This window comes from Dipodomys merriami, unplaced genomic scaffold (assembly GCF_024711535.1).
Source record: "Dipodomys merriami isolate MVZ:Mamm:240054 unplaced genomic scaffold, mDipMer1.0.p SCAF_10, whole genome shotgun sequence".
In the NCBI taxonomy this organism is placed as follows: Eukaryota; Metazoa; Chordata; class Mammalia; order Rodentia; family Heteromyidae; genus Dipodomys; species Dipodomys merriami.
In genome coordinates, this window is record NW_027202271.1 from 44,786,659 (window position 1) to 44,808,539 (window position 21,881).

At 34.5% G+C, this 21,881-nt stretch overlaps 1 protein-coding gene across 2 annotated transcripts in view; it reads right to left on the bottom strand.

Annotated features, from left to right (window-relative positions):
• Eea1 (early endosome antigen 1) overlaps positions 1 to 21,881 on the bottom strand; it is a 102,576-nt gene that overhangs the window by 12,791 nt on the left and 67,904 nt on the right. For both annotated transcript variants that reach the window (XM_069989760.1, XM_069989751.1), the window contains 9 exons: positions 20,270 to 20,473; positions 18,516 to 18,716; positions 15,726 to 15,839; positions 12,900 to 13,055; positions 11,353 to 11,492; positions 7,016 to 7,346; positions 5,141 to 5,242; positions 2,856 to 3,050; positions 1,421 to 1,603 (listed from right to left, as the gene is read on the bottom strand). In XM_069989760.1, coding sequence (XP_069845861.1) covers positions 1,421 to 1,603; positions 2,856 to 3,050; positions 5,141 to 5,242; positions 7,016 to 7,346; positions 11,353 to 11,492; positions 12,900 to 13,055; positions 15,726 to 15,839; positions 18,516 to 18,716; positions 20,270 to 20,473 — 1,626 coding nt within the window. The remainder of the gene's footprint in view (positions 1 to 1,420; positions 1,604 to 2,855; positions 3,051 to 5,140; positions 5,243 to 7,015; positions 7,347 to 11,352; positions 11,493 to 12,899; positions 13,056 to 15,725; positions 15,840 to 18,515; positions 18,717 to 20,269; positions 20,474 to 21,881) is intronic.

Genomic DNA, 21,881 nt, shown 5'->3' on the forward strand with positions numbered 1-21,881 from the left:
TCCTTTCTCCTCCAAAAAGACTTTCCCACCAGAACCTATGCATAAAATATATACATTATATATGTAAATAAACATTCTAATGCCTGATTTTCAATAATGTTACAATTCTGCACCTTAAATAAACAAATAACTGAAGGCCATTGCACTGGAAAAATTGCCACATTTCTTGCTTTTAAAAAGAGGTGGGAACCAAGTGCTCATGGCTTGTAATCTGTGGTTTAGAGTTAAGGACTGAAGTTCAACATCAGCTTAGGCAAAATAAAAGATAAAACTCTGTTATCTCAACCAGAAAAAAAAAAGCCAGAAGTGTGTGGGGGGAGAGGGGGAGGGAAAGTGGGAGAAAAATGAAGGACAGGATAACAAGTTTGACAAGAAATGTACTCACTACCTTACTTATGTAACTATAACCCCTCTGTATATCACCTTAACAATAAAATCTATTTTCTTTTTTTTTCTTTTTTTGTCGGTCATGGGACTTGAACTCTGGGCCTGGGCACTATACCTCAGCTCTTCAGCTCAAGGTGAGCACTCTACCATTTGAGCTACAGTGTCACTCTGGTTTTCTGAGTGGTTACAGAGCTTCCTGCCCGGGCTGGCTTTGAACCTAGATCCTCAGATCTCAGCCTCCTGAGCAGCTAGGATTATAGGCATGAGGCACTGGCACCCAGCAAAATTTAATTTAAAAAAAATTTTTTTAATCTAAGACATAGGAAAGAAACAGAAAGCATGGTATTTAGGAGAACGGAGAAGAAAGAAGAGAAAAGACTGGCTGAATTTTCCATGAGGAAGCACAAATATTTCATTTCTCTTACAGAACTGGTAATGTTATGCAAAAAGTGTTTATCTTTTTCCATGTCCTTCATTTTAATAAGCTTATTACTTTATTGCTGACAAAATAATACCCCAAAACAAAATATCTACACATCATTGGATAATAAAGGTTAAGTTTGAGCTATAATGTCCTAAATTTAATCAGTTAATATTCTAGTAATCTCATGAAGGTAACAAATAACAAAACCTAAAATCAGTATTGCCTAACTAATTACAGTAAAATTATTTGCATTTTCACTAGTGCTTGTATTTAAAAATTCCTTAGATTTTGTAACATGACCCATCATTAGTTATCTTCAAGTAAAAACATCAAGATTCTTAAACTAAACTAGCTGACATATGTAACTATTATTTCACTATAACAAGTAGAACTTACTTTAAAATGCCCACATTAACGTATATCATTATTCTGTTATATATAAAACAATTTTTTGAAAAGCATGTTAATCTAAAAATAACATTTTATAGAAAACAAGCACAATGATCTAAAAATATGAACAGTTTCTTGCCCATTTGGGCTCAAATGAATCAAGTAATCAATGTCTATAAACAACTAGCTGAATTTTATGGCATAATATAGTTTAAATACCTTAAGATCTTGCCTTGTGGCTAGAAGTTCAGATTCCTTTCCATAGAAATCAGATTGAAGCTGTTTTAGATTTTCCTGACATTTTTCATATGTGGTTTTTAACAATGCTACTTTTTCTTTTTCTGCTGCAAGTTCCTGGGCTGCCTCTGCTGACTGCTGCTGGAGTTTATTTTCAAGCTCTGTCTGAAACATACAGTAAGTATTTAAAACAGAATGTTTATAAAAATCATTATAAATATAAAATGAAACTCATACAATTAATCATTTTTCAAAACAAGTTCATCTGTATTTATGTTCTAAAATTCTACTTCATAATGAGTACTTTATATCATAAAGTTAAAAATGACAAAATTTAAGTCACAATTTTAAAACTATGTAATGCATCCAGTGGCTCATGCCTGTAATCCTTGCTACCCAAAGTTCAAGGTCCCAGATTGACCAAAAGGAAAAAAAAAAGTCTAAAAAAACAATAAATATAACGGTTTATTAACTGCTTTACCAGTAAACTTAAAGGTTACAAAAAAAAATAGATGCAAGGGGTTTATGCCTGAAATCTTAGCTACTCAGGAGTCTGAGATCTGATGATCACAGTTTGAAGCCAGATTGGGCAGGAAAGTCTGAGGCTCTTTTATCCATAATAAACCACCCGAAGGCTCAAAGAGGGGTTGTGACTCAACTGGTAGAGCACTGGTAGTTTGTGCAAAAAGCCTCAAGGAGGGGCTGGGAAGGTGGCTCAGTGGTAGAGCACTTGCCTTGCATGCCTGAGGCCCTGGGTTCGATTCCTCAGTACCACATAAGCAAAAAGAAAAAAGCCACAAGTGGCACTGTGGCTCAAGCGGTAGAGCGCTAGCTTTGAGCTGAAGAGCTGAGGGACAGCGCCCAGACCCAGAGTTCAGACCCCATGACCGGACTCCCATCCCCTCAATAAAGGAAAAGAATGTGTTAGAAGTTTATTGGGATTTAATAAACTGTCAACCAAAGTGCAAAAAAAAAGTTTAAAAAAAAATAAAAAAATTTTTTAAAAAGCCTCAAAGAGAGCATCCAGTCCCTAAGTTCAAATTCTAGGACTAGCATCAAAAAAAAAATTAAATATACTATATGAAACTTTTTTTTTATTGCTTTCTTTAGTAAAGATGATTTGTTTAGAATTTAAATTTTTCTAATATACTAAAATAATAAATTGCCTAATGTTATTTGTGTATTAGATAAATGATTGACAATACAATTTTAAATTATAAGATGACTATAGTGAGTGGAAATCCAGACAGATATTTAATCACATAATAAAACACAGGAAGACATTTAACATAGAAAAGTTTAGAAAATTGAGAATATGTATACTTTGCTAGGATAAAATCATGTGTTTGAATCATATTATTAGCTTAATTGCCTATTTTTCCTTCCTATCATAAGTAAACAAATTTCTTATCAATACCTTCAGTGAAACAGCTATTTTAACTTCTCCTTGGAGTGCTTCAATTTGCTTTTTCTTCTTTTCAGTTGATTGTTTTAGCTCTTTTATGTTTTCCAGAAGTTGCTGCTCTTCTTTTTCCTTTAGTTTTAAAGTATTTTGGGCTTGAATGACTTCTTCCTTAATTGAACTGAGTTCCAAGGTCACCTGATGAGTAATCTGGAAAAAAAAAAAAAAAGAATGGTGATTGGGAGTCAATAATCCATTCATTGAGTACCTACAACATGTCACACACTACCCTTGGTAGAAATTACTGACCCCTTGGCAACAAAGAATCAGCAGGAAGCAAGAGAAAAAAAAAAAATGCTGCTCTCATTCTGCTTTAAGAACTGACACTATTCATTATTACAGGCAAGAGTAATATCTGTTATGATTTACTTAGTATTATTTTCCTTTTTAAACTTATAATTGCATATGTAGGTAGAGTTGCAAATGAAGTAGATTAATATGCACTTGTATCATATAGATTAAGAATGTCAACATCAAGTTTAGATAGAATATCTATTCACTTCCAAAAGCATTCTCAAATGCTACTGAGCCTATTTTTCATAATCAGAATGAAAAGTTCTATATTAACTTTGATAAAACTAACATCCTTTGGGGCAAGTATTTTATCATCTGTTTCATGACACTAAATTATATTACATAATAATTACCTCATTTGAACATGTATGCATATTTTATTTCTATTTTGTTTTAGCCATCCACTAAGATATTCCTGTTCAAATTTAGAACATCTAGAAGTCACAATTCTTCTGTGGCCACAAAGAAGCACTATTTTAATTTTTTCCAGCCAAGTTATATTTCCCTACTTTATGTATATTTCATTATGAACGTAGAATTGCATTTGAGAATTTGATCATATTCAAAATGATTTTCAAAAAAGTTTTCATGATATATCTTCAATGTATAGATAATTTTATCTAAAACAGGAGTCAGATAATATAGCAATAACAATTATAATACTATAAAAACTGGTTATAAAATAGTAACTAACATATAAGCATCTACTTTGTTATAATCAGCCTTCTGAGCACTTTAAGTATATTAATCCATTTATTTCTAAGTTAGTCCCCTTTAATTGCTGAGGAGAGTGGAGGACAGAATGATTAGGGAAACTGTCAAACATGTCAAAAGTTATGGTGAATAAACTGCATAAGAAGAACATTTATTATCTAGACAATTTTTTTTGCCAGTCCTCGGGCTTGAACTCAGGACCTTGGGCACTGTCGTTGAGCCTCTTTTGCTCAAGGCTAGTGCTCTACCACTAGAGATCCAGCACCATTTCCAGCCTTTTCTGTTTATGTGGTACTCAGGAATCGAACTCAGGGCTTCATGAATACTAGGCAAGCACTCTACGACTAAGCCTCGTTCCCAGCCCTATTTGGACAGTTTTGATTCAGAACCTGAACACTATGAAAAGATAGTTTTGTCATTTACATGGTTGATATCTATATCACAAATGTCTTCTTTCAATCAACTATCAGAATACAATGACATCAAACAATTGTCAAGACTTCATTTTGTTGCTTTATCAAATCACATTTTTTAGAAAGTTGCATGCCTAGAATTCTAGCTGTTAAAGGGAATGTCTTCAAAGAGTAAAAACTATGTGCAACACCTACTTATTTACTCATTTGCTGTGTATTTTAACTGGATATCTACCAAAATATTGACAATAGAAATACCTCATAATCTTTTTTGTGGTGCTAAGGATTGAATTCAGGAGTTTGTACCTACTAGGAAAGCAGTCTACTACTGAATTACATCCTCAGCACAGAAATATTTCTTGATAATTATGTATACATAATATATCATCATTATAAATACCTCTGAAATAAATAGTCCTTAAAAGGATATGTCTACAAAATTTAATATTATCTGCCATAATAATGTTCTAACCTAAATTACTGATTAGTTTATTAGTACATAGTCAGTTGGTCCAATTTTCTGCTTTTATAAAATTTATCCCTTTATTTGGGTCTTTTATTTAAAATTAAATTGTTTTAGAAATAAGTAGGACACAAATATGTGTATGTATATAAATGTAATGGAATATACATTAATGAAATATACAATGCATACAAACATATATATATATATATATATATATGTTATTTGTATGTATAGTCCATTGCATTTAAGAGAAATGAACATTCTTTTGACCTAAGAATTAGGGTAAAACTATTTTGCAAATATAAAGGCTTACTATACTTCACATATTTATGCCTTAAAAGGGCACATCTTACCTCCCTCTCTTTCTCAAGTAATTGTTTCAGCTCATTCTGTTCCTTTACTGTGCTTTCTGTCTGTACTTGAAGTTGATGCTTTAGTTCTTTGCAAGCTTTTTCCTAAAAAGGAAGAAATAATGTAACATTATTTTTAATGTAGCATTAAAAAGTTTGGTTTTATAAACTTAGAAAATTAAACATAGGAAATAAACTAAAATTTATGAGCTAAAATAGGACAAGATCATTTGTTTCAATGATACCAACAGGCAACTTTTACAGGAGTAAGGGAGAAGCAAAATGCTAGGGATTTCAATCATCGACACCTGTAATTCTAGCGCCTCAAAGGCTGAGATCTGAGGATTTGCAGTTAGAAGCCAACTCCAGGCAGACAAACCTGAGAGACTAATATCTACAATTAACCAGCAAAAGGCCAGAACTGGAGGTGTGACTTAGTAGTAGAACATCAGCTGTAAGAGAAAAAGCCCAGCAAATATGCAAGGGACCTGAGTTCAAGTATCATCACAAAAAAAGGGGGGGAGACAAGGAGGGAGGGAAGGAGGGAGGAAGGGAGGAAAGAAGGGAAGTAGGCAGGCAGGCAGGCAAGAGGGAGGAAGGGAGGAAGGGAGGAAGGAAGGAAGGAAGGGAGGAAGGGAGGGAGGGAGGAAGTTAGGAAGGAAGGAAGGAAGGAAGGAAGGAAGGAAGGAAGGAAGGAAGGGAGGAAGGGAGGGAGGGTGGGAGGGAGGGAGGGAGGGAGGGAGGGAGGGAAGTTTAGATAATCCTTTAGAGATTACAATTTAGAAACCACATTCTTGTCACAAAAATCAATTATAATTGATTTGTCATTTCATTTACAAAGTAAAATAACTAGATTTAATAGCAGCAGGAAAACTTTTAAAAGAAAATGTTAATAAAAACTAATCACATAACTCAAGAGAGATGGACATAGTAAAAGTCAACTCCAAACAGGAAGAAACAAAAAGGTAGCATAGCAATACCTTCTTTTTTTATGCTCCAAAACACTTCCACTCTTACACTTTTACAGAAGAGTTTTGCTTCTGCTGTTATTTTATATTATCATATTTCTAAGAACTCATTTTCTTTTTTTTTGGGGGGGGGGGTCCGGTCATAGGGCCTGAACTCTGGGCCTGGGCGCTGTCCCTCAGCTCTTCAGCTCAAAGCTAGCGCTCTACCACTTGAGCCACAGCGCCACTTCCGGCTTTTTCTGCTTATGTGGTGCTGAGGAATCGAACCCAGGGCCTCACGCATGCAAGGCAAGTGCTCTACCACTGAGCCACCTTCCCAGCCCCTAAGAACTCATTTTCTAAGCAGTTCATGAAACTAATTTTTGTCTGTAATTTATAGATATTTTATGGTATTACTAAACAAGTATTACCAAGTGTTTTAGAACATTCAATAATCAAAAAACTTATGGTACTATAATTAAAATTGATTCTTTGTATTTTCTTTTTTTTCCAGGTAAGTCATTAATAATGACTTTCACTGATAGCTCTACTCTTTATGGAAAAATTGAAAGAATAAACATGTTGCAGATTATCTAAAATCTATCATAAAAACAACAACAGAAAAAACTGTACAGTAAGCTGAAACTATTACTGGCCTTGAGAAAATGGTGTTGCACACATGCCATTATGTTGGGCGAACTTTTTCTGGGTAAGAAATCAGACTTCCTTTCATTTACAAGAACTATTTTAAAATAATTAAATGTAGGAAGCAAAGCCAACAGTGAATTAAGCTGAACAATTCAATACACTTACTAATTAATTAATTTTGGTGGTATAAGGGTTTTGCTAGGAAAGTGTGTTACCCAGCTGAGCTATATACCTCCAGCCCAAAACATCTTAAATAAGCATAAAGTAAACATAAAGAACTAACCAAATCTAATATAGTAGCTTTTCCTTTCTGATTCTCCTTTTCAAATTCACTTTGGGTATTTTTCAATGACTCTGAAGCTTTTGACAATTTTTCTTTTGCTGTAGACAACTCTCTCATTAACTTTTCTTTCTCCGTATTTACTTGTTTCAATTCTGTTACTGCTGTTTGAATTCTGCTACTCAATTCCTTGTGCTGCATCGTTGCATCTTTACTTAATTTTTCAATTTCTTGCTTCAGGACAATCTTCTCTTCTTCTTGCTTAGTAAGCATCTGTTTAATATTTTCAAGGGCTTCAGATTTTTTCTGTAGATTTAATTTTGTACTGGATCCTCTGGGTATTTAAGGAACAAATAATGCACAGTTTATCAAAGTTAATAATTATTGAGTTTTGAAATTTTCTTATATAGTTCAAAAGCAAAACTACTTTAATTTCATAAATTTACACAATTGAAAGATGCCTGATTTTGATCATTAAACATATTACATGATTTTCTTCTAGGCAACAAGTTAATAATTTAAGCCTCTTGACTTAATCTAATCTGTCCATAATAAATAAACAAAAAAAACTAAATATAGTAAACCACAGCAGGTATTCAACAGCCAAAAAGGTTTTCCATGCATTCTAAAGAACTTGCTCAATGTGTTAGTTTCTAAGTACATTATGAACTTTGCTTCTTCCCTCAAAAACACAAAGTAAGTTATATTTGATAGGTCTTAAACCTCAAAAAATTAAGATAATAGAGAAAATATTAGATATAAAAGCTATAACTGAATTATAAATGAAAGAGCCAGACACCACCAGTGGCTCACACCTGTAATCCTAGCCAACTCAGGAGGCTGATATGTAAGGATCACAATTTAAAATCAGCTTAGGCATGAAAGTCCATGAGATTCTTATCTCCAATAAACTACTCAAAAGAAGCCAGAAGTGATGCTGTGGATCCAGTGCTAGAGTGCTAGCCTTGAGCAAAAGAATCTCAGAGACAACACCTAGATACAAAAACATAAAATAAATGAAAGACAAGTGATTTTGCTCAACTCTAAAACCAAGTAGCTTATACAAGTGATTTGTTATAATTTTTCCTTTAAAATTAATCAACACTATAGTAAATAAATTACATGAAAGGAAAGATTCTCTTCAAATTGAATTCTAATTTCAATGCAATTCCAATTTTTAAAAAAACATTTTATTCTATAGAGGGAGGAGTTAATTGAAATCTGTTATAGAAAAGCAATGAATTTTAAATATTTTTTTAATATTTCAGAAAGTTCAAATAATCTACACAGGATGTAGCAGTATCAGGACAGATCAATGAAACAAGATAAAGGCTATACACAACACCACATATATTATGGGAAAAAAAGTTTTCTTCCAAATAGTATTAGAACAATTTAATGGTGTACAGAGGCAAAAGGTTGAGCCTTCAACCTTCCCTCATAATCTTTTTTTATTTTTGCTTATTTTAGATTTATTTTTTATCATCTAACCATTAAAAGGAGTCTATGTGTTTTTTCTTTTTTAAAAAATTTTATTGTCAAGGTGGTATACCAGAGGGATTAGTTACATAAGTAAAGTAAGTGATTCCATTTCTTGTCTAACTTATTACCCTTTCCCTCATTTTTCTCTCCCCTCCCCCCCACCCACGTTTTACAAATCATTTCCAACATATTGTCTTGTGAATATCACTGTTGCATAGGTTCCTCCTTTGTCCTTTGTCTCACCATTTTGTTGTTCCCCTTTCCTTCCCTAGTTCAGATAAATGTATTATATATGCAATACCCAGGGATCCAAAATCAAACAAGGTGACAATAGGAGATATACCATAGGGAGAAAAAAAGAAATCACATAGTACATTGAAAACAACAACAACAAAGAAAAACCTCTTGTGTCCATGTCTTGGAGTTCACTTCACTTAGCATCATCTTATATGGTCATATGTACATAGCTATTGAGTTATTCTGCTCATCTGCTAAGATTATCCTAAATGTATACTAATTATTACAAATAAGGGAGACCATTGGACCTATGTTTCTTTGGCTCTGGCTTACTTCACTTAGTATGATTTTTTCCAAGTCCTTCCATTTCCTTACAAATGGGGCAGTGCCATTCTTTCTGATGGAAGCAGAGAATTCCTGTGTGTGTGTGTGTGTGTGTGTGTGTGTGTGTGTGTGTGTGTGTGTGTGTGTGTGTGTGTGTGTGTGTGTGTGTGTGTGCGTGTTGTGTGTGTGTGCGTGGTGTGTGTGTGTGTGTGTGTGTGTGTGTGTGTGTGTGTGCGTGTTGTGTGTGTGTGCGTGTTGTGTGTGTGTGTCCGGCTTACTTCACTTAGTATGATTTTTTCCAAGTCCTTCCATTTCCTTACAAATGGGGCAGTGCCATTCTTTCTGATGGAAGCAGAGAATTCCCGTGTGTGTGTGTGTGTGTGTGTGTGTGTGTGTGTGTGTGTGTGTGTGTGTGTGTGTGTGTGTGTGTGTGTGTGTGTGTGTGTGTGTGTGTGTGTGTGTGTGTGTGTGTGTGTGTGTGTGTGTGTATTTTCTTGATCCATTCATCTCCTGAGGGGCATCTGGGTTGGTTCCATATCTTAGCTATGGTGAATAATGCTGCGATAAACATAGTTGTGCTGGTAGCTTTAGTATGGCCTTGTTTGTGATCACTTGGGTAAAAGCCCAGAAGTGGGATTGCTGGGTCTTCAGGGAGCTCTATGTGTAGTCTTTTGAGGAACCTTCATACTTCTTTCCAGAGTGGTTGAACAAGTTTACACTCCCACCAAAAGTGTAGTAGCATTCCCTTTTGGCCACATCCTCTCCAGCATCTGTTGTTATTAGAGTTCTTGATTATAGCCATTCTAACTGGGGTGAGGTAGAATCTCAATGTTGTTTTGATTTTCATTTCTTTTATGGCCAGAGATGTTGAGCATTTCTTCATGTGTCTATTGGCCATTATGCACACCAAAAGAATATAGAGTATGATCTACTTACATGAGTTCAAAACAAAACTAATCAATAGAAAGTTTACAAGGCAAATGGACTGACTAGAAAGGCAAATGAGGAAACTATAGGAATGATAAAAAACATTCCATACTGAAGACAGGTGTGGGGAAGTCCTGTGGTTCTAGAGAGTATGCTTACTGTAACTCTAATTATACATGCAAAATCTGTACCTTTAACTGGGTGATAATTTACCTTGGTAATAACAAATAAGAACATAGACTGATTTTGGTGTTAATCATAGACAATCTGTAAAAATATAACAAGAGAGGGCTGGGAATGTGGCTTAGAGGTAGAATGTTTGCCTAGCACTCATGAAGCCCTGGGTTTGATTCCTCAGTACCACATATACAGAAAAAGCCAGAAGTGGTACTATGGCTCAAATGGTAGAGTGCTAGCCTTGAACAAAGCTCAGGGACAGTGCCCAGAGTTCATGCCCCAAGACTTGAAAAAAAAAAAAAAAAAAAGGTGTCAGAGAGCTGAAAAAAATCATTTTTATAAGAATACATTTTTAACTTGGTCCTCCCTCACTTCATGGGAGGTATATGTACACACATATATACACATACACACCTATATTTAAAATTTTATATTGGTTTATATAATCTGGTGAATAACTCAAAATAATTGCTTATAAGAAACAGGTATAATATTATTCTTGGAAATACAAAAGCTGATCCAAAATATCTAATTTTTCAGTCCTTTCTAGTGAAGTTAACTTTAAAAATATTATGATGAGCTAGGCGCCAGTGGCTAACACCTATAATCTTAACAACTCAGGAAGCTAAGATCTGAGGATTAAGGTTGGAAGGCAGCCTGGGAATGAAAGATTCTTTTTTTTGTTTTGTTTTTTTGGGTCTGGTCATGGGGTCTGAACTCTGGGCCTGGGTGCTGTCCCTCAGCTCTTCAGCTCAAGGTAGTGCTCTACCACCTGAGCCACAGCGCCACTTTTTTTTTCTTTTTTGCTTATGTGGTAACTGAGGAATCGAACCCAGGGCCTCATGCATGCAAGGCAAGCGCTCTACCACTGAGCCACCTTCCCAGCCCTGAAAGATTCTTATCTACAATAAACTACCCAAAAAACTGCACCTGTGGCTCAAATAGTAGAGCACTAGCTTTGAGCAAGGAGCTCAGGAACAGTGCCTAGGTCCTCAGTTTAAACCACAGGACTGGCACCCAAAAGAAATTACTATGATGGCTTTATTTTTCATTCACATTAACATTAGTAGTTTATTAAACTAACAAAATAAACATTTAATGAAACTTTAAAAGCAATGACAGAAAATAAAATCTTAAGGAAATGTTAATACTTTGTTTATAAACTTTGGTTTTAAAGTGTTAGTTTATCTTACATTTCACTCTCCATTTCAAGTTGTTTACTCAGTTCTGTGATTCTAAGTTCTAAATCTGTGTTCAGCTGTCTTTGCTGTTGGAGATCCTGTAAAGCTTGTTCCTTGCTTGCTTTAACTTCAAGAGTATCAGTTTCTAATTTCTATGGAAAAAAATGTAACAGTTGTTTTAATGTTAATAATTAGCACGATTTTTATTGACTGCACTAGAAATTGAACAAAAAGATTCATATTTGCTAAATTCTCTACCACTTGAGCTATGCACCGAGCCATTTGTTTCCAAGATATGATCTCACTAACTTTTTCCAGTCTGGCTTCAATTTGCAGTCCTCCTGTTTCTTCTGCCTTCAGATTACTAGGATATCAGGTGGATAGATACCTGGCATCAGTCTGTTACTAAATATTATGACATTCTACTTAATACTCAAATTGTTATCAACATTACACACAAATAATAACCATAAAATATTTATGTTACAGTAGAAAACACATTCTGAGGCCAGACATGTAAATCACTCCTGTAATTCCAAGTTCTTATGAGGCAGAAATCAGAATTGTAGTTCCAGGCAAACTGTCATTGTTACTCCATTGCAAAAATAAGCTAGGCATTATTAATTCCCTTCTGGTGTTCCAGCTAGAGAGGTTTATTTAGGGGGATTATGGTCTAAGGCCAGCTTTGGGTAAAAACAACAGACCTTATCTGAAAAATAAGCAACAAAGGGCTGGGACACAAGCCATTAGAGTACCTAGAAGCACAAGGTCCTAAGTTCCAACTCTCAAAAGAAAGAAAGAAAAGAAAAGAAAAGAAAAAAAAAAAAACCTCCAAAACCATTGAGTAAGGAAATTATTTAGTTTACAGTCTTTCAGAGGACCTAGCATAGACTTTGTACATACATATACTTCATATATGTATATATATATATGTATATGTACATATCCACATCACATAATTCAATAATCATTTATGTTTCACTTGACTGTAGAAGTCTAAGTTATATACATATAACTTGAGAAAACCTTAACTGATAAACAATCAAAAGATTCAAGTCAAATCCTTTCCTGAAATATCTATTTATTTTATGTCTTCAGTAAATCCACACTTTGGTCTGTTGGAATTCTGTTATAGTTTACTATGTTAGTGTATTAATTTAGAAGCAAAATGAAAAAGCTGTAAGTATAAAGTGAAAAATAAAAAGTATATATCCAAAATAGATTGGAATTAAGACGATGGAAAAATGAAAGAATATAAGAGACTTTATTAAAGCAACAAGAATTTGATAAATTCCACATAATTATAGAGTAAATCTCTGTTAAACTGTCTTTTGGAAATAGTTTACAATGAAGTCAGTATATATGTTAATTGTCATTTATAAAAGTCACCTGTTTATGAAGCAATTGAAAAAGACTGAATTCAAAATTAAGATATAACAAGTATTTTTTGAAAGCTTATATTACACTTAGTTAATTAAAAACTTTATTGCATGTAGGTTATCAGATTTCAAGGCTATTTAATAGAAAATATGGCTAAATTCAACATCATTTGTACAAACCTTAATTTGGCCTTCTAGCTCTTCAGCTTTTTGTTCTAAAGAGAGCTGTTTTTCTTTATATTCCTTAAGATGACTTTCTAGCTGACTGCAATGTTCTTGCTTATCTTGTAACTTTGTAGTGATCTGATCCAATTGTGTAATAATCTTATTTAACTCCTACAGAAAAAGCACAATTGAAAACTTGATAAGTCTTTATATGCTGTAGTGTTCAGATGCTCAAAGTAAAAGCAAAACCTCTAATTTTTAAGTATTAAAATATGTGAAGTAAAAACTAAAGTTAAATGATATACCTTTATGTACTAATATAAAATTATTAAAAGTTTTACAGAGTATGAGATACTAAATTCGTGCTTATAAATAATTAAAATGTTTGTGTCTTTTGGTATCTTTTTGTTTGTTTTTGGCAGTACTGGGAATCAAACACAGGGACTCGGGCTGGGAAGGTGGCTCAGTGGTAGAGCGCTTGCCTTGCATGCATGAGGCCCTGGGTTTGATTCCTCAGCACTACATAAGCAAAAAGAAAAAAGCCGGAAGTGGTGCTGTGGCTCAAGTGGTAGAGCGCTAGCCTTGAGCTGAAGAGCTGAGGGACAGCGCCCAGGCCCAGAGTTCAGACCCCATGATCGGACCCAAACAAACAAACAAACAAACACAGGGACTCCTACATGCTAGGTAAGCACTCTACTATAGAAATACATCCTCAAATGAATTTTTTTAAGGTAGCTCCTCATTTTTTCCTCTTTATTATATCTTTAAGTATTTACAAAGGAGTTGTGATTGAACAAAGCAGTCTATGAATACAAAATATCTAGACCAATGTAACCTCTTTCAACATTCTCAGCTATTCTTCCCCTACCCACCCTTTTTCTCCTCTTCTTAATTTTGTTGGCTATGCACTAAATTCTTAGTTATTTAATGATGCTCCAGAAACAATTTTTAGGAGGCAAAATATATAACCAAATATTAAATAGGAATAATAGCAAAGTAACTATTATGTTATAACTAAATGTTTTAAACATTCAAACACTATTTTTTAAATAATATTCTGGGACCAAGGGGCCAATAGCTCATGTCTCTAGTCTTAGCTACTTGGGAGAATAAGGTTGGGAGGATTAAGGTTTGAAGCCAGCCCTTGCAAGGAAGTTCACAAGAGACTTTCTCAATCCATAAATGGAAGTGATGGCATGTACTTTGCATCTGAAGTGAAAAACTGGAAGATGGAGATCCAAGCATGCATCTGGACAGGAAGGGAGACCCAATCCCAATAAAAACCAGCGCAAAACAGGACTGGAAGGGTGCCTGAGAGTTAGAATGCCTACCTAGTAAACACAAGGCCCTGACTTCAAATACCTCTTAAAAGATACTTTTGAAATATCATAATGATTACATTTTTGTTTTGCTTTTATTGTATTAATTCTGGTTCTTACCTCTTCACCCTACTCTCTAGACATCATTCTTCTAGCTAGAAGCTAAAATTTCCCAGTGGTTATGGGGAAGTAAGAGATGTTTTATGTCTCCAAGGAAGGAACCAAAATGAAGATAATAAACACAAAAATTCAGATTATATTGAGAGGAAGATATTCTTTTTTTCCTCCCAAACCTTTACATATTTGCAATATTTGCTCACATCATTAGAATATTCAGTTGCACTAAAAGAATAAAATAAAAATTAGTAAATCTGTATCTACAGATAACTACTGTTAATGTTTTGATGACTTTCCTTCCTTTTCTATATGCTATTTTCCTTGTATGGTTAAATATTCATAAAAAATTAATGTGTATAACATATATATATATATATTATATAATTTTTCAATGCTTATGAAGACCTAGAGGTATATATACTGAATTTAATAGCAAATATTCCATCTAAGGAGAAAAATGAGAGTTAAATAAAGGATGAATATAGAAAACAGTTTAGTTTTGCTTTTAAGATTAGATATATAGCTGTATTTTTTTAAAAATGGACAAATGAACAAGTATTAATTCTTGAATAAATAAATTCTAAAAATTTCTATCTGAAAAATATGACTGGAATTTTGACCTTGATCCTAAAGTAAATTCTCCTTTCCCTTATTTCCTCCTACCAAGAAAAAGAATAATTCTTATTATTGAGATAGAAAACAGTGTTCTTTTCCTGCTTCTAAGTGTCAAGTACATCTGGGCCATGGCCTAGCTTACTTACTAAAAACAAGTATGGAGGTTTTATATCTCTTTCCCAACCATTGGTTCTTGATGGAGTGAGGCAACAGTTCTATAATTAGGAGTAAATGAATCATCTCCATACCAAGGCCTCTGCTAAGGAAGAAATGTAATACAGTATTAGGAATCCCAACCACTAGTGAACATTAGTTGAGTTTCGTCAAAGATAAGAGGTATTTTTATTTCCATATGCCTGGCTCCTACATTTTCTACTCAACTGGTCCCAAACTCAGGGAGAGATTAAGTGAAAATAAGCAAATCTGTCACTTGATAAGATAACATAGAATTTGCTATTAATTTTATGTTTTTGCTTTTTTTTTTTTTTTTTTGTCAGTCATGGGGCTTGAACTCTGGCCCTGGGCTGTCCCTCAGCTCTTCAGCTCAAGGCTAGCATTCTACCACTTGAGGCACAGCACCACTTCCAGTTTTCTGAGCAGTTTATTGGAGACAAGAATCTCACAGACTTTCCGGCCCAGGCTGGCTTTGAACCACGATCCTCAGATCTCAGCCTCCTGAGCAGCTAGAATTACAGGCATGAGCCACTAGCACCCGGCTTTTATATGTGTTTATAATTAACTTATCTACCAAAGCAGTAGGTTAGGGTATGAAATTATATCAGGTTCTTACCTGCTGTTTATCCTGTAATGCATTTTGAGCTGTGTCCAAGTGATTCTGAAGATCAGCTCTTTGAGCAGTTTTTGCTGCTTCTGCTGACAGCAATAATTCAGTTTTGGCTTTAATCTGTAACAAAATTTACAGGTTATTTAATTTTTTAAATTTTATTTTATTGTAAAGATGCTGTACAGAGGGGTTACAGTTACATGAGTAAGGCAGAGTCCATTTCTTGTGGAGCATTGTTACCCTTCGCTTGCTGTTTTCCCACTATCTCTTCCCTCCTCTACCTTCCTCCCTCCTCCTCCCAGCCGCTCCCTAAGTTGTAAAGTTCATTTCCAATATACTGTCTTGTGGGTATCATTATTGCAATGGGTCATCCTGTGTCCTTGTTTCAGCATTTTGTTAAGCCATTCCCCTCCCTAAATTAGACAAATGTATATACAAGATGCAGGGTACCAAAATCAAGTACAATGACAACAGGGGAATACCATAGGGGGAAGAACATACAAAGGAAACAAAAAAAAAAATCACAAAGTACATTAAAAATAACAACAAAGAAAGACCTCTTGTGTCCATATCTTGGGGTTCATTTCACTTAACATCATCTTATGTGATCATATGTGCATAGTTTTTTAGCTTTTCTGCTCATCTGATAAAATTATCCTAGACATACACTAATTATTGCAAATGAGGGAAACCATGGGACCTATATTTGTGTCTGGCTTACTTCACTTAATATGATTTTTTTCCAAGTCCTCCAATTTCCTAACAAATGGGGTGGTGTCATTCTTTCTGATGGAAGAATAGAGTTCCATTGTGTATGTGTGTGTGTGTGTGTGTGTGTGTGTGTGTGTGTGTGTATATATATATATATATCACATTTCTTGATCCATTCATCTACTGAGGGGCATCTGGGTTGGTTCCATATCTTAGCTATGGTGAATAATGCTGCAATAAACATAGCTGTGCTGGTAGCTTTAGTATGGCCTAGTTTGTGATCATTTGGGTAAAAGCCCAGAAGTGGGATTGCTGGGTCATAGGGAACTCTAATGTGTAGTCTTTTGAGGAACCTTCATACTTCTTTCCAGAGTGGTTGAACAAGTTTACACTCCCACCAACAGTTAATTTTGCATTTTAGTTTTCTCTTGGTTGAGTGCACTTTGTTTTTGTCACTCCACTATTTAAAAATTGATTAAAAAATACTTATTTTGTTGGCTGGGAAGGTGGCTCAGTGGTAGAGTGCTTGCCTTGCACACATGAGGCCCTGGGTTCGATTCCTCAGCACCACATAAACAGAAAAGGCTGGAAGTGGCACTGTGGCTCAAGTAGTAAAGGAGCTAGCCTTGAGCTGAAGAGCTGAGTGACAGCGCCCCATGACTGACAAAAACAAAAACAAAAAACAAAAAAACCTTATTTTGTTATTCCCCTTCCCTCCCCTAAATCAGACAAATGTATACACAAGATTCAGGGTACCAGAATCAAAGACAGTGATTGCCAGGGATAAACCAATGGCCAAGCAAACTGAAATAAAGTAAAAAGAAATAACTAAATACAGTACATTGACAACAACAAGGTCAACCACCAAAAAAATACCTGTTGTTTCCATGTCTTGGAGTTCATTTCAATTAGCATCATTCTATGTGGTCATATGTACATAGCAATTGAGCCAATATGAACCCAATGCAATGATGCTACTCACAAGATACTATGTTGGAAATGAACTTTACAACTTGCAGGGAAGGGGAGGGGGGAAGGGTAGTAGGAGAAAAATGAGTGGGTAACTATGTTTGACAAGAAATGTATTCATTGCCTAATTCATGTAACTATAACCCCTCTGTACAGCATCTTTACAATAAAATAATTTTAAAAATACTTAGATACTAAAAAATATATATGTGAATCTCCCAAACAGGAATAGGTAAGAAAGGTGACTCTTGATAATGTTTTGATTACAATGAAAAGATATTCCTTGATCACATCAAAACATTACATATTTTTACTGGGAAAAGTCACTGTCTTTTTCAGAATTGTTTGTCTGAAGTTTACCACTATTACAATGAACTAAATAACTGTGTCAAAGAAGATGGCTCCAAAGATACTCAAGACTGTCAGAATCCATATTCAAAACAAACTAGAAATATATTTGCAATTCACTATTCCCTGAAACTTTTCACTTGAAGAGTTTTATGGAAGGTGAGGGGAGAAAGGCAGTGGTTATACTAGGGGCTAAATTTAGGGCCTCATACTTGTAGGCAAATGTTCTACCACTTAAGTCATGTGCTTTGTGCTTTAGTTATTTTCAGGCAAAGATTCTAGTTTATGCCCTAGCCAGGCTGGACCCTCATCTTCTTATGCCTACAGCAGACCTAGGATGATAGATGCATATAGCACCATGCCTAGTTATTGGCTGAAATGAGGGTCTATTTGTGCCCAAACTAGCCAAACATATTTAATCTAGAAATATAAAGGAATAATATCAAATGAATTTGAATGTACAAAGCAATATGGACTTGTTCAAAACAAAGAAAAGCTAAACCATCCAATATCTTTAGAAGATACAGTTTTCAGATAGATTAAAAAAAAAGTTTGAAAAAATGGGAAAGAAAACAAAAGGAGGTGAAGGGAGGGAAAGGACTTTACAAGCTACACAAATAAGAACACTTAACAACTACATTCTTTAATTTTATTTCTAATACTATTTTATCAATATGTACAACAAAAAAAGAGAGACGTAAAAACATGTGGTACTGTGAAACAAGTCTTTTTTACACAAACTTATTGAACAGCAGAATTCAGTATTACCTGTATGTCAAGCTGGGAAACCTTCTCCTTGCTTTCATTTAATTGACTATTTAATTCACTGACACTGGTTTCTAGGGAAAGGACACGGTCTTGTGCAGCTCTAAGGTGTGCCTTCTGTTCTTGTACCTGGTCATGTAAATTCTCCTGGGCTTGTTTATGGCTTTCTGACTGATTTTTCAGCTTCTCTGTTAGTTGAGTTACCTATTATACAAATAAGACTCTAATTATGAAATTCACAAATGACATAACAAAACTAAGAAACCCAGATGCAAGCCTAAGAGAATACTATGGTGCTTTAGGATAGGCTGTTTCATATTTTTTTGGTGTTTCATATTTTTATAAGTAAAATTATTCACATCTTTCCAAAATTAAGTAACATGCTATTTCAACTGAAGCAACACCAAATTCAGACATATTATTTTAAAATAATCTCTATTCAGCTATAAGTTACACATAATAAGTTCATCTAAGGATATAATTAGTAATCTGAGAAAATGTATATACTCATTTTCCCATCACTACATTAAGATAAGGAACACTTTCGTTATCCTAAAACATTTTCTCCTACCTCTCTGCACTTACTCTTACTTCTCATCTCTAACTCAAGATAATCATTGAACTGTTTGAGTCGGAAGAGTCCCTCACATATTCTGAATATTTATAAGCTGTCAGAAAAATAGGAACTATTATCAGATATCTCAAATATTTCCTCCCAGAGTACCTTGCCTTTTGTTTTTATAATGATATCTATTGAAGAACATTCATTTTTGAAATTTAGATAAAATCCAATTCATCTGATATTAATAATCAAATTTAAATTTTTCAGGCATTATTTGCTATATGTTGTAGAAAGACAAAAGCATTATCAAAATATAACTATTAAATTTGAATATTAACCAATACAGAGTAATGTACTTGAATCGTTCTTTTTTTTTTTTTTTTTTTTTTTTGATCCGGTCATGGGGCCTGAACTCTGGGCCTGGGCGCTGTCCCTCAGCTCTTCAGCTCAAGGCTAGCGCTCTACCACTTGAGCCACAGCGCCACTTCGGCTTTTTTTTCTGCTTATGTGGTGCTGAGGAATCGAACCCAGGGCCTCATGCATGCAAGGCAAGCGCTCTACCACTGAGCCACCTTCTCAGCCCCTTGAATCGTTCTTTTAACATATTAATATACTTTATTATTCATTGCTTTTGTCGCTGTTGTTGGTTTGTTTATGCCAGTAGTAAGGCTTAAAATAATGGTCTGAGTGCTGTCCCTTAGCTTTTTCAATCAAGGCTAGATTTCCACAGCTCCACTTCCAGCTTTTTGGTGGTTAATTATAGATAGTTTCATGGACTTTTCTCTCTGTGATGGCTTCAAACCATAATCCTCAGATCCCAGCCTCCTGAATAGCTAGGATCATAGGCCTGAACCACTGGCATTCAGCTATTCATTCCTTTTTCCTTTTTTAACATCACAAAATTCCAAGAAGCAAGGTGTGCATTCCTAATAATTCTTATAAGGAGATAACAAGGTGAAATGATTTATCCAGAATCACTCATGTAATTACTTACATCCTGGGACATGAAAATTTCTTTTGTCAAATCATGTTATCTAACTTTCACCATAGTAAGGAAGGTAAATAAGATGGTATCTGTCAAAAATACATAACATTTTACAAGTAGTAAAAAGGAATAATAAATCACTTAAGCAAGACATTTAATATGATTTGGAGAGATAAAAGTGAATTTTAGAAATACGTTTTACAAGCTTACTTGCTCTTGTAATGTATGGTTTTTTTCTTGCAATTGATTAAGAACAGCAGTCTCTCCTTCACCAGCCTGAATTTTTGCATAAAGATCTTCTCTTTCCTTTTCTAGCAATGAAATATTTTCTTTACTCTTCTGTAATAAGGCTTCAAGGTTCTGGATCTTTTGGTCCTTATCACCAATTTGACGCAGTACTTGTTCTAGGTCATTCTGCAAAGAATTACAAACCACCATTTTAAAAACAGCAAATTTAAAAAGTTTTCCTTCAACAGAGAATGACTAGGAATATATTTTATCAAATTCTTAGTCTTACTTTATAAAAACTAAATATTACATATTGCCATGGAAGTTTTTAATTATTTAACATTATAGATCCATATTGTAAATTATAAACTAGAATTTAATAAAAGCAGATAAAAAACTCATTTTCTGTCATTCAGACTGTCTCTTCTACTCTTTTGTTCCATTTCAGACACCTGGATCTCATTATTCCTTGGCACACAAGGCACACTCCCACCTCTGAGCCTTTGCATGCATAATCCTGATGTACTTCCCTCACAGAGTCATATGATCCCTTTTTCTCCTTCAAATTTTTGCTCAAGTGTCACCTTTTCAATCAAGCCTGAGTTGACCAATTTAAATTTATAGCCTTTTCCTACATTCCATGTCAGTTATATTTTTCTTTCATCCACTTACCTCTAACACACTAAATAATTTACTTGTTTTTTAATATTTATCTACCTCCTTCCACACTCCCTTAGAATGTATGATGGACAAGATTTTCTGTGTTATTCACTGACACATATCTAAGATACTTGACACACATGTTGTAAAACATTCATGGAATGGATAAAAACAATAAGTGATTGGACTAGGTAGACTGTTCCACAAATGAAGAGATCCCTCTTCTTGTTCTTCACAATGCAATGGCTAACTCCATAACAATACTCACTTTCTCAAGCTATCTAATCCTGCAGCATTTGTCTTTTTTAAGACAGCCTAGACCAGAATAAAACTCTAACCATTCCCTTTAGTAGGTAGACTACACCACCTTAATGAAACAAAGCCAGAAGCTAGTTGGACCCTCCATGAGTTGTGCCAATATTAATGTATTTAAAGTCACTTTCAAACACACTTGTCATTCTTCTAGGCTTCAGTCACGAAATAATGAAAACCAGCATAACCTCTCTACTTTCAGCTTCTGTTCCTGCCACCAATAATTCCTCTCTCCACATTCCTCTAACTAGAACTATAGTTTCAGTTGTAAGCTTATTTCCAGAAGAGTCACTGTTTCTAAGTCTTGATTGAAATGTGGATCTTCCCTTTACAGACTCCAATTTCCCCTTACTATCTCTGGTCAGAAAGGCTTACTCACCAAGTAAGCACACAAAGTTGGCTGTTTCCTTGTTTTTTGTTGTCACCATTCTTTCTTTCATGTAAAAGCTTTGTACCGCTTTGAAAAATTAACCATTCTTACCTAAGCTATCTCCTATACCCTACTGCTATTGTCTAAAAATCCCTACCTCATTCACTGAAGACTTGAGACCTGATTTAGTTTTTCTCTCAATCCCAATTTCTGCCAATTTCCTGGGAAATACAAAATGCACACAGAATTAAC